At 39.8% G+C, this 12652-nt stretch overlaps 1 protein-coding gene across 4 annotated transcripts in view; it reads right to left on the bottom strand.

Moving 5' to 3' along the window:
* The window catches only part of SYDE2 (synapse defective Rho GTPase homolog 2), a 45226-nt gene extending 35726 nt beyond the window's left edge, over positions 1 to 9500 (bottom strand). Inside the window, exons 1-2 of one of the 4 annotated variants that reach the window (XR_006268111.1) lie at positions 7759 to 9500; positions 675 to 1370 (exon numbers count right to left, since the gene is read on the bottom strand). Coding sequence is in view for 3 of the 4 variants with exons in the window: in XM_043460795.1 (XP_043316730.1) it covers positions 675 to 1370; positions 7759 to 9238 (2176 nt within the window). In the remaining variant the exon portion in view is untranslated. The remainder of the gene's footprint in view (positions 1 to 674; positions 1371 to 7758) is intronic. The other 3 variants (XM_043460795.1, XM_043460797.1, XM_043460794.1) reach the window with 3 other exon arrangements.
* Between the last annotated feature and the right edge of the window lie 3152 nt (positions 9501 to 12652).

Genomic DNA, 12652 nt, shown 5'->3' with positions numbered 1-12652 from the left:
AAAAAAGAATAAAACCATTAGGTTGAACTATATGAAATATCAGGTTTTTTTCGGGTCAAAAGCTGTTAAATATTGGCAATTTCATATGGTTCAACTTAATATATATTCAATTACTTCCTTTCTGGGTTCCCTATCTATTGTAGCACCTATTTGCAAAATATTTACTTTCAGCTCTGGTCTTTTTCTCTTCTTCTTTTCCTTTGTTTCTGAGGAAATGTAGGCACAAAAGTGAAAACTAATGACTACTAGTATACTGAACATAAAATTTTTCATCTGTGGCCAGGCTAGGTGTGAATGAATGTATACATGAATGAAGCAAAACAAGACATTCACAAAGAAAACATCTTTTCCAGTCCCCATGACTCCATTCTTTCAACTAAGAGAAAAGTAATTACTGCCTCAAATGACAGCCATATTAAACCACATCATACACACTAAAAGTTGGTGTAGGATTCCAGCTCCTTCACCCCTTACAAAACCAAGTCTGTGATAGGAATAATTAAACCGGCATGTATATAAAAATGTTTATAAACCTTTTTGAGTTTTATTTTCATAAAATACACTCACATTGTAAGGAAAGGTACAAGGCTACAATAAACATCTATACTTAGTTTTAGAAACTGCCAAAGAATTGAAAATGAAAGAAGAAATGGCAGATATATGATCATCTTTACCTGCAAAAGGAGATTTCAACATGGGGCTGTCCTCTATAATTGTACGTTCTTGCATCTTGTGTCTATGCCTTTGCTTGTACTGCTGCACAAACTCTGTGGGACAGATGGGATCTACAGGATTTATCGCGTTTGACTGTGTGGTCTGAACATCGCCTGTGTGTTCAGAAGAGCAGAGCAAGTCTTCAGTGCACTGCTCTGCTTTCATTAGGTTACTGCCAGATAATACTTTCAAACCGACATCAGGAAACTTCAGAACAGCAGAGTCTGTCTCACCAAAACTCAAGGCATTTGATATAACAAAGTCATCATCCTCCGGGATGGGGTTGTACCATATTTCTCCTTCATCATCTGCATCATTTTCCTCATTAAAGTCTAATGAACAGTTTCTTGATAATGAAGAATTTGTAGCATTACATGCCATATACGTACAATATCCTTCAGATGATTTGAGAAAATGTTGTGACAGCTGCTGTTTAGGTAGAGAAATAGGTGAAACAGATAAATGACTTATATCTTGGCATTTCTTATTTTCTTCTTCCAAATTAAAAGATCTCAGAGTACTTTGATATAGCCAATTGCGTTTCTTTGACACAGTGATGCTGTTAAGTGGCTGATGACCCCTGAAGCCAATATTATCCTTCAGATCTTCGAGTTCATTTCTCTTCATTGAAGATTCATAGACATTTGCAAATAAATCTGTTTCAAAGAAAAAAAGAAGGTAGAATATAATACCTGGCATACCAAGAAAGAATGTCACTAAAGACCAGTTATTAAAATACTGTTTTTAAAAATATAAGAAGAAAGAAAAGTGTAATATTAATCACATTCAGAGACTAAACTTAAATAAGAAAAATTTTAGATTTCTATTATTTAGTTATCAGGTACCATAAGAATTCTTTTTTTTTTTTTTTTTTTAAGAATTCTTAAGAAAAACGATAAACAAGCCCTGAAACTACCTTTATAAATATCATAGGGCTAAAACAGCTTTATCCTAAGCAAAACATGTTTTATAAAAAGCTTGTACAGAATGCCTGGTACACAGCATGCCTTTAATTAATATGAGGAACTTTCAACTCACTACTACAAGAACTTTAGAAACTACAAAGTAATATTATTACCTTTTACACAGAGATTAACTTTGAAAAAATCTTTCAAAATAAATGTACCTCATTTATTACTAAGTGTCTTACTGATTATTGAAATTTCAAAATAACATTAGTTTTCTAACCATATAATGCAGTAGCAACTCATACAGAGTTTAAGTTCTAAATATCTAGAGCAAAAATTAAAATTAAAAATCCCTAAGAAGGCCCTTGATTAGGACTAAGTATCCTGTCTCACAATAAACACAACACAGCTATATTACTGATAGGCACAAGCTTAAGTAGCAAGAACACAAGAATGAACAAAATGGTACCTGCCTTAAGGAATTCATAGCCCAATGTAGGACATCAAATACTTAGATTTGTGCATGTATTAATATAATGGATAAGACTCTAAAAACGTATATATAACATTAATTCCATATAAAGGGGAAAATTTTTACACTTCCAAAAAGTTACATAAAGCCAGCTTCAGTGACAGTCAATAAACTAAATAATATATATCATAATGCTAATTTACTATGCATAAATAATTAAAACAAAACCATATTTCTAATTTTAAGATCATGCCAGGTTTGTAAATTATAATCTGTGCTACTCTGAGTGCGTATATGGTTGATTCATTTTAGTATTACAGCAAGTAAAATATAGTAGTCTAGTAACAGAGAGTGATAAAAACACATTAAACTTTGAGGAGCTTAACAACAACCAAAAAATTAGGTTCATGTTTAATCAAGGTTTTCAGTAACCTCCCTTCTACTGAAAAAAATCATTTGAAAATGTAAATTTGCCCTTTTTATAACCCTAAATGTTACCTAATCAAGCAGATTAATTTAAAAACAAAACAAAGCCTTAAACACAAACTGGGCTTCAAGTTCAATTAGTTCCAGAGGCAAGAATAGAGGAACAGACTTAGAATTAGAAGGGAAGAAATCTCCCATGAATGCCTACTATGTCAAATATTTATTTACTCAAGAAATATTTACTGAGTGCCTATTATGTGGCAGGAACAAGAAATAAAGCAATAAGAAAGACCTTAACCTCCTTTAACCTCCCACAACAATCTTGAGACAGGTTGAATTAGTTCCATAAGCTTCAAACATATGAAGAATATGGTCAAGGTGCTAGTCCTAGGATTCAAATTTAAGTCTGTCTAACCTCAAAAACCATGCTCTCACCTGTCCCCCCCACAGCATGCCAGCTACTAAAAGTAGGGAAGTAAGGTGACCCTCTCTGAACATGATGATAGTATCAACCCAATTAACCTTATACAGTGGCTCCTAAGATTAGGTAAGGTAATGTTTGAAATATTTTGAAACTATATAGTACTACTCAGAAAAGTCAAGTAACTTGCCTGAGATCACCTATTGGTAAACAGAAGAGGCAGCACTCAAACCGATTACAAAGTTTGCAGGAGTACACCTGGATTACTACTAAAGGATACCTACTCTCCCAGCATCTAATACGCAAACATTTAATAGATATTCAATAAATATCTTGAATTGATTTAATTTACTTTAATCAATGAAACCTGAAGATTCAAGCGTTTGGTTCTGTCTCCTTTATACTTACAAAACTGAAGCAGAGGGATTTCCCTGGTGGTCCAGTGGTTAAGAATCCACCTGTCAACACAGGGGACACGGGTTCGATCCCTGGTCTGGGAAGATCCCACATGCCGAAGGGCAACTAAGACCACGGGCCATAACTACTGAGCCCACGTGCTGCAACTGCTGGAGCTTGTGGCCCTAGAGCCTGTGCTCCACAACAAGAGAAGCCACCACAATGAAAAGGCTGCTCACCACGAGTACAACAGTGAAGACCCAGCAGAGCCAAAAATAAATAAATAAAAATTAAAAAAAAAAAAAAAAAACTGAAGCAGAAACAACTCAATCGCTTTGCTCTAATAAAGGAGATAGTATAAGTATCAAGCACCAGAATAAAGTAGAATGCTTTTTCAAAACATTTAACAATATGTCAAGATAGGTGATTGGAGGTACTGAGAATTCTAGAGCCTTACTATTCTAAAAGTGTGTACCACATAACAACATCTACACTGGCAGTTTGTTAAAATGTAGAACCTCAAGGTCCCGCCCTCACACATATTAAACCTTCATTTTAACAAGATTTCATATGCACATTAAGTTTGAAAAGCTCTGCTCTATAACTGTGAACCACAGTTATCTGAGTGATAAAGGTCTGGAAAATAGTCTTAGAGATTCTCAAAGCATTAAGCACCATTTACAAATGTAGGACTTTCAAAAATCAACACAACACTGTTTTCTGCTGAATTTGTAATTCTCAGTGTTTTCCTGCCACCAGCAACTCTGACGTTTTATGGCACAGTTCCCAAAACAAAAAAACAGAAACTAAAAAATGGACCTGCTTGCTTCTGGGGCCACAATGGCAGAATTTCTAACAGAAGGATTTAGATGTAGAAGACAGACAAAAATTACTTGCCTACATAGTTTTACTAGTCTTGAAAGGGCTAATGCATAAAAGAATTTATTGGAAAAACCCATAAAGAAAATATAGCTCATAAAGTTACAAAAATGGAGCTACAAATATTTCAGAAAACAGAATTGGTAGGAATCTGCATTAAATGTCAACTTCAATTTAAGATATAATGCACAAGATCATACCAGCTATTTAATACTACTTGTTACATGCCCTAATTTTTCTTCTTTCACAGATCACAGAACAAGAGTAGAGCCAAATGTAGGCTAATTGTTTTTTAAAGCAGTAAAAGGCCAAGCTAGCTCAAGTTGGTGGTCAACTTGGAAAATAAACATTTCCATTTATTTCTGAGTATTATCTGCTAATTAAATTTATAAAAGACTTATAATGAAGTATAGTCAGTAAATAGATTAAAATTCCCTTAACAATATTAACAGAAACTTAACAATATTTACTATGGAATGACTTTAGATTTCTTAAATAATCATCTCAACTAGTAACAAACTGGCCAATGTGTGAACACTACATTCTGTATCAAATCATTGGCAGCATTATAATATCAAAAATTTTAATGGTTCTTAATAGGAGCCAGAAATCAAAACAGAAAACCACTTTGGCTTCCATTTGTCATATGGTCTCAAAAATTTCCAAAACACCTATGTAGACTAGTTATCTCTATCTCCCTATATAGTTGTTTTGTGTTATAAATTCTAGCTATAACTGTATTTTGAAAGAAAATATCCTCACAAATCATATTGTATAGCAAAATGTGATAGAAACCTTTAGGCTATTTAACCTCTTTATACAATCAAGAATGTACTGCTTCATCAGGACTACCTGGTTAATTTTTTAGAAAACATGATTAAGAACAGAATCCAAGTAACCAATTTGAACTAATTAAAGGTAAAAGTGTAAAGTGGATACAGCAATTGATTGTATTCTAGGAGTCCCTCAACTTCTTTGCAACTTTGAGGAAGTTACTTATTTCCCATCTCCTCAATCCAAGCAATTTAATAGAATTAATTACATCAAACCTCTAAGGAAATTTCAAGTCCCTTTGCTTTCGTGTGTGCTCAGTCACTCAGTCATCCTACTCTTTGCAACCCCATGGACCGTAGCCTACCAGGTTCCTCTGTCCATGGACTTCTCCAGGCAAGAATACAGGAGTGGGTGTCATTTCCTTCTCCAGGGGATCTTCCCGACCCAGTGATGTAATCCAGGTCTCTTGAACTGCAGGCAGATTTCTTACCACTGAGATGTGGGGGAAGCCCATAAAGTCCCTTTGACCTTATATAAATAGGGATTTTGGAGTTATAAAGACTTGAGTTTGAATCCACATAATAGTTTGAACCTATATACTAGTATACATAAACCATATACTAGTTTAAGTGACCTTGGGTAAAGTACTTAACCTCTTATTTTCTTTTGCTGTTGCTGTTCTATAATAGCTGTCATACCTTCATGTGGTGGGGGTGGGCGGGGGGTGGTGAGGGGATGGAGGTGTAATAAAGATTATATGCAGACCCTGTAAAGTATCCAGTATAAAGACCCTATAAAGTATCCAGTATAAAGACCCTATAAAGTTAGTTAGTAAATTCAACTAACCATCATAAAAAGCAATTTTTTAAAAAAGACTAAACTCTTCAAATCTATACTAGATATATAAACATTGCATAAAGTATTTTTAATCTTTCCTAAAAGATAAACTAATGATTTGAAAGGAAACAACATCTGAGTAAGTTTTTTAAACCAGAGGTTACCTAAACTTTTGTTTAGGTTTCCTGTGAAATATCTAATTTACACATAGTAAATATCTAATTTATACAGAGAATCACATAGTAATTCTAATGTTATTTATTTTAAAATTAATTTCATTCACTTAGTTTCTCAATGAAAAAAAGTCAATGAATTCATTCTTAAAAGTTACTGCATTTATTATTACTTTTAAAAAACTTGAATTTTTCCACAACTAGCTGAGAATATTAAAAGCCATCAGATAGCAATGTTTAACCTTTGCAACAAAAGGGTAATACATATTTTACTGAAGTTTTATACAGATTTTTGTTATGGCTAAAAATTAGCTGTCTTACAAAGAGTTAACTGTACCAAAATCAGTGGAGGACAACAATAAAATATAATAAATGATTACAAATACTTTACTACTGGAAATACATATTTTAAAATGAACAGCATAAAGTACATCTCTCTTCACAAAAATCTGCATTCTACTATCTTTTTATTTAGGTGGAATGGAAAAAGTTTGAGAGAAAATTTTGACAGGTGTGGGTTAGAACTTCATAGATTCAAAAGAACTTTTCTAGTTTTGCATACACTTGAAGTGAATCATTTGACTTGTCTTCATTGTGTAATAAAAAGTTTTGTGAACTTTGTTTCTCCCCAGTTTTGTGTTTATTGGTTAAAAAAGTTAATGTGTACAAACCTAGCCCTGTAGGATTTGTAATTCTTACCAAGGAAACAGCCAAGTACTGTGAATACTTTTACATTTCAGCATTTAATATTTTTTAAATTATTACTAATATGTAAGTCATTATGTTCACTAGAAGTCTTTAAGACTGTAATCCAAAAGATCATGTTGTTTTTGGCTCAGTTTGAAGGTACTTCTTTCACAATAGAATTTTTTGTTATTTACAACTTCAGAGATTTCTAGAATTGATAATGTAAACCTTCAGTGAAACCTAAAAATCACATATACAAAACAGGGAGCAAAATCCTATTATTAGGACAAATATACTTTTTACAAATGACTTTAAATGCCTACACTTTCTTTAAAAGTACATAACACATACTTTTCTTTTGATTAAAATCCAAGTGCCCTTCATTTTCCACAATAATAAGATTATCTAGAGCTAGGTTTGGGGGTTAGGGAGGGGAGGGAAAGGTGAAGAGAAGAAACAAGTGAAATCCTACCCGACTAAAAAAATTTTTTTACTATGATAGTTTTTCCGGTTTACTTTGGCTTTGGGTTTTGGTTGTGTGTATGTCTGTGTGCACGAACGCTCCTAGGGTGGGGGTGAGAACGCTCCTTTGGGTGAGGAGGTGTAATGACTAAAATGACAGTTTAAGAAGCCCATAAAGTCTAACTTGGATCAAATTCAAATTCACAAACTCCACAAAAGTCTACAGTTCGCCTAGAGCTACAAAGAATAAAAATCAAGGCAGCGCCGCCCAACTCTTAAATCCACTAAAAAGTGTGTGGTGAACTTAACCTTTACTCACTGTTGCGCTTAGGAGTAGGTACACTGGTTCTTAGAGAAGAAAAGACAAAAACCCCAAGTTCCTCATGCTACTGTCAAAAAACAGAAAGAAAGAAAAGCAAAAAACAACTGAATGTATGATCCTAGGTAACCGGGGAATCGTATTAGGCTGCCATTGACATGACACTCACTTTGGCACGGGCACGTACCTGTCTGCAAAACCATAACCTTCTTCTTCGCTCTAAAACCAAAGCCCGCTCGGTAAACTTTTACGGCTCAAAGAGTTAGCATGCTGATTGCAAGGCATCCTACCTGTCAGCGTAATTCTTTGGTCTGGAGGCACCGACAGGACCTGAGTTTCCCGCATTTTCAAAGCGCCCAGATTTGGAGAGGTTGCCTGAGCACCCGTGCCATCGGGGGGTGTCCTACGGGCGCGACCCTTCATTCCCAAGGACAGCAGACGTCCTTTGTACATCCACTTCTGCAGCTTCTTGACTGTCACCGCGGGCGGCCTGAGGAAGGGGAGCCCCTCCTGGCCGTCCCCTTTGCCGCGGCTTCCCATGGAGCGGCCAGGGTCCTGGGAGCTGGGAAGCCGGGGGCCCGCGGGGGACGCGGCCCGGGCGCTGCCTCCGCTCCAGCCGTCCATCCCGCCTCCACGTGGCGGGGGTTCCTCCGCTTCCCCGCGCGTACCGCACCAGATCCAGCTGTCGCTCGGCCACCGCTGGAAGGGAGGCGTTTTGGCACCCACCTGGAGGCTGTCGAGACTTCTGCTGCAGGACAGCCGCATCCGAGGAGTCCGTGGGCGGCCTCCCCCCGACTCCCCAGGAGGCGACCGGGGCGGGGACACCTGCTGCCAAGGGCGGCCGCCGCCTCCGCGCTCCCAGTCTCGGGGGCAGGCTCGGCTGTCCGCCGCGCCGCAGGGGGAAGGCGACTGGCCCGGAGCCCGGGCTCCCGCAGGGCAACCGCGATCTGCCCAGCTCCGGTCGCCCCGCCGCGCGCCGGAGTCAGGGGGCAGGTCGTGCATGGCCTGGATCAGCAGATAATAGGCCTCTCGCAACTGGGTCTGCAGCCTGCCTGTCTCCAGGCGGCCGCCCTCCGCCCCCGGGGAGGAGCCCACGGCCAGGGGAGGCGGGGGCCACAGCTCCGCCTCCGCCCCCTCAGGCTGGGACGCAGGCTGGAAGCCTCCGGGCAGGTTCTCGTAGTAGTCGGCGTCGTCCTCCTCGTCCTCTCCGCTGCCCTCGGAGCCCGGCGGGGCGTACAGAGAGGCACGAGTGAGCCCGCGGCCCGGAGGGGTGGCCTCCTTCCAGCCGTGCGGCGGAGGCCCGAGCGCCCCCGACCTCTCCGGCCGCCCTCCCGGGACCCCAGCCTCATGACCCCACGCCTGAGGCGACGGCGGGGGCCGCTCCAGGTTCGGCCGAGCTCCGCTGGCGCGCTCGCCTGAGGGGGCGTCCCGGGCACCACTCGCGTCTCCCTCGGCAGCCGAAGAGGCCGCCACGGTGGCTGCTGCGGCCGCCCGGAGACCGAGACCCCTGGTGGCGTGGGGACCCCGTCTCCCCCGGAGCCTGGACAGCGTTTTCCTCAGAGGGTCCGTCATCCCCCTCCGCCTCAGCAGCCAGGCTCGCCCCCGGTGCGGGGAGAACTCGGAGCCCCGCTCGCGACAAAGCTGCGCTCGCGGAGGCGGCGGCGGCGGCGGCTCCCCATGACCGACGCTGGCCCTCGCGGGCTCCTCACATACTTGGCATAACTCTGCCGCGGCAAGGGTGGGGGAGGGCGGCGCCGCTGCAGAGCGCATGCCCCGCAGCTCCGGGCTGCGAAGGGGCGCGCGGGCTGCTGCTGCGGCGCTGAGTTCCCCAGGTGGGCGCACCGCGCTGGGCGAGGCGAGGCGGAGGGCGGGGAGGGAAGTGGGTGAGAGCTAAAAGACCGACGGGTGGGAAAGTGTACGCGTCGTGGGGACTGGGAGGGGGGGTGCAGTGAGAGTCGAGGCGGGAAAAATAGGAAGCGGGAAGGTGAGTCTGAGCGGGAAGCTGCAGAATTTTGGTTGGGGAGACAGAAAGGGAAAGTGCCCTCCAGGCTGCCACTCCGTCACCTTCACCCCCACCCCCCACCCCCCATTGCCACCATGGCACGAGGCGTGTCTAATGCAAGTCCTAGCTTGAGAGAAAACAAAGATTGTTTTGACGGACAAGGTATGAATACAGGTGTATCTCAGTGCAGTGTGTTCTAGAAACATTCTGAATCATTTTAATTGTACAGGGGGCTGGCTAGTTCAAGGAAATTTGCAGCGATTCCTTTTCAGTGAGGAAAATCTTTTTGTCCCAAAGATCACCATTGGTGTCTCTCTTTACAGGCTGTTTTTCTTTGTCTTCGGTTAAGGCATACTAAAACAAAATTAATTCTGGCATAAACCAAAACTTGCTGAAAAGAGCCGCTAGTCTCCCCATCCCCTACCTAACACTTGTTTTCATGAGAACTGGGGTGAGAAACAACTGGGATGAAATTTAGAAGCAATATTATTTGGAAATACCAACTTTCTCTCAAAAGCATTAAAATCCATGTTCTGTGTAAGAGCTGTAAAATACCTTGTGTTGCCACAGATCGGTGGACATGTCAGTGGTTGATAGAAATCAATGTGATTTAAGGATTAAACTTTTTAGCGTTTATATGTTAGACAGGGCCTTTGAGTACCTCATAAATATACTATTAATGCCCAACTTCCACCAAGTAAGTACTCAAATATTTTTGAATAAATGAATGCTTGCATAATTCATGAAAATTTAGCTCTAACTTACCCTGTGTTCAACGATATATCTCTATGTAAGTTCCCTTTTCTTTCTACAAGTCAAAGGCTCTAGCCTCTAGGTGTGGTGTGATCTATACTACCTTAGTATGTAGTCTACCTAGTCTCTGCATCCTGGAATAATTTTACCTGCATCTCTATTTTCAGCCTTTAAGACTCCACTTAGCTGTCTTCTTCATGAAGTCATCTCTGATTTTCCGCATGGACGTAGTCTCTCTTCCTCCAAACTCTCCCATGGTACTTTGCTCATACCCACTCATAGTATGTTTATTATTTTTTGTTTTATACAAAGTGTACACTGTCTCCCGTACAAGAAAATTCATAAATTCCTTGAGGGAAGAAACTACTTATAATTGACTTTTGTATTCTTCATAGAGTATAACATCTTATACACGGCACATGAAGAATTAATATTTTAAAACTAATGTCAACTTTAATTTGAAGGAAACAACTGACATTAATTTCCAGTCTATTGCCTAACGCTCCACTAGACCATACTCTATTGGTGTTGTTTCAAAATCTTTCAGTGATGTGTAAGAACATAATTTATTAAATAATCTTAATTCTCATCTAGGAAAATACAATGAAATGTTATACTGTAATTCACATACATTACCATTTATAGTTCTACCCTATTTTTATTTCATGGAACCAAAGCTATTTAATGAATAATCAAGGCATAAAATTATGTTCCAGTGAAATATTCCCACAGGAAATGACTGATGGTAAAGCTGCCAGTGATCTATAAACACAATTTGATCTCTATCTCAAAAATTGTTTGCATTCCAACTCTTGGTTGCAAAATCTTTTTATTCTTTGTAGTTAACACAGTTGTTAAGAATAGTGTAAGTTTCAAATCTATATTGAAATGAATAGAAAAATATAACTTGGAAGGTCTTGGTTGAACTTCAATTTTAATTCAACTTGTCAACTTGTTGAGTTCAAGAATTATAAAACATATTGGCTAGTATAAAATATTGTGCATTGTTCTAAGCATTACTCAGAACTAAGTCTGATGCTGGACGGCATAACTAAACTTAAAGTTGAGAGTGTTCTATCGCATAAGTTCACAATTTTTAGCAAGTATTTTGGGTCACAACAGAAATGAAGGCAGTCACAGCTATGTGACACTAGTGACTTAGAAATGCAAATCCCACTTTTCTATATGTACATCAACACTTCAATAGGAAGTTTATAAAAATGTAATTCCAAAAAGACAGCATCCACAAAACTTACATTATATATAATTGATAGTGACAAGCTATGAACATCAGCTATATTGTGTAAAATCTTTTTGTGTTTTAACAATTTCTACCCTATTCCCCCAGTTAGCTCAATTTTCATGTGTTTCTAATAAACATATTCTTATGAAAAGGAGGTGGGGGTATGTTTTCTAGTGTTTGTACTTGTTTCTCACTGACTTGGAAATTATTTTGATGCCCCGTGAATTAGCAATTATGTGTCGGCTCTCTCACAAAAGATAAAAAATAACTATGGGATCACAGGGCTCTAGCAAGGCAGGGAGGCAAACTAGAGATGGGGTCATACCAACTCAGTCCAGGAAAAGGTGGGGGGAGCAGGGCAGGTTGAGGCAGAGGCTAAGTTTAACAGCAATAGAAGGGAAATATCTAGGTATCTTATGGTTATTTAACAGGCAATTTAGGGTGTGTTTCAGTCTCTTTGCTGCTTTGTCTTTCATTTTTGGAACTAAAGGCAAGTTGGTTTTTTTTTTTTTTAATGTTTATTTATTTGGCTGTGCCGCGTCTTAGTTGTGGTACAGGGGATCTGCAGTCTTCCTTGCAGCATGCAGCATCTTTAGTTGAGGTCTGCAAACTCTTAGTTACAGCATGTGGGATCTAGTTCCCTGACCAGGGATTGAACCTGGGCCCTCTGAGTTGGGAGTATGGAATCTTAGCCACTGGACCACCAGGGAAGTCCCCAAAGACAAGTTTAATTTCTTATTTGCCCAAATCCCTCTCTGTCTCTAAACTGCCTTATGGGGATCCTCTGGTCTGCCATGCAGTTCCATAAATAATTGAGTAAAAAGTACTTCAGCCTAAAGCTGACTACATCACCATTGTCCTGGGAATCAAAGATGGCATGTCATCAATATAGCAATTTTTATGTTAATGTTTTCATAACTAGCCATATCTGGCAATTGGCAATATTCCTTACCTTATTCCCTACCCCCAAAGAAAGTAATTAAAAAGAGGCCTTTGCTAAGTACATATGTATTTTCTAATATTTAGAAGTTTATAATGTTTTAGAATATTCACTATTTCAGATTCTCTTGCTATATATTTGGGATATGAAGAGTAACTTGCTCAAGGTCACCATAATAAGTGAAGGGGAATTCAGACTCCATCTGTCTGGTTCCAAAACCTCTGCACCCTGGGATATTTCCTTGTG

The sequence above is a fragment of the Cervus canadensis genome, chromosome 2 (assembly GCF_019320065.1).
Source record: "Cervus canadensis isolate Bull #8, Minnesota chromosome 2, ASM1932006v1, whole genome shotgun sequence".
NCBI lineage: Eukaryota > Metazoa > Chordata > Mammalia > Artiodactyla > Cervidae > Cervus > Cervus canadensis.
This window is presented reverse-complemented; position numbering and strand designations above follow the sequence as displayed.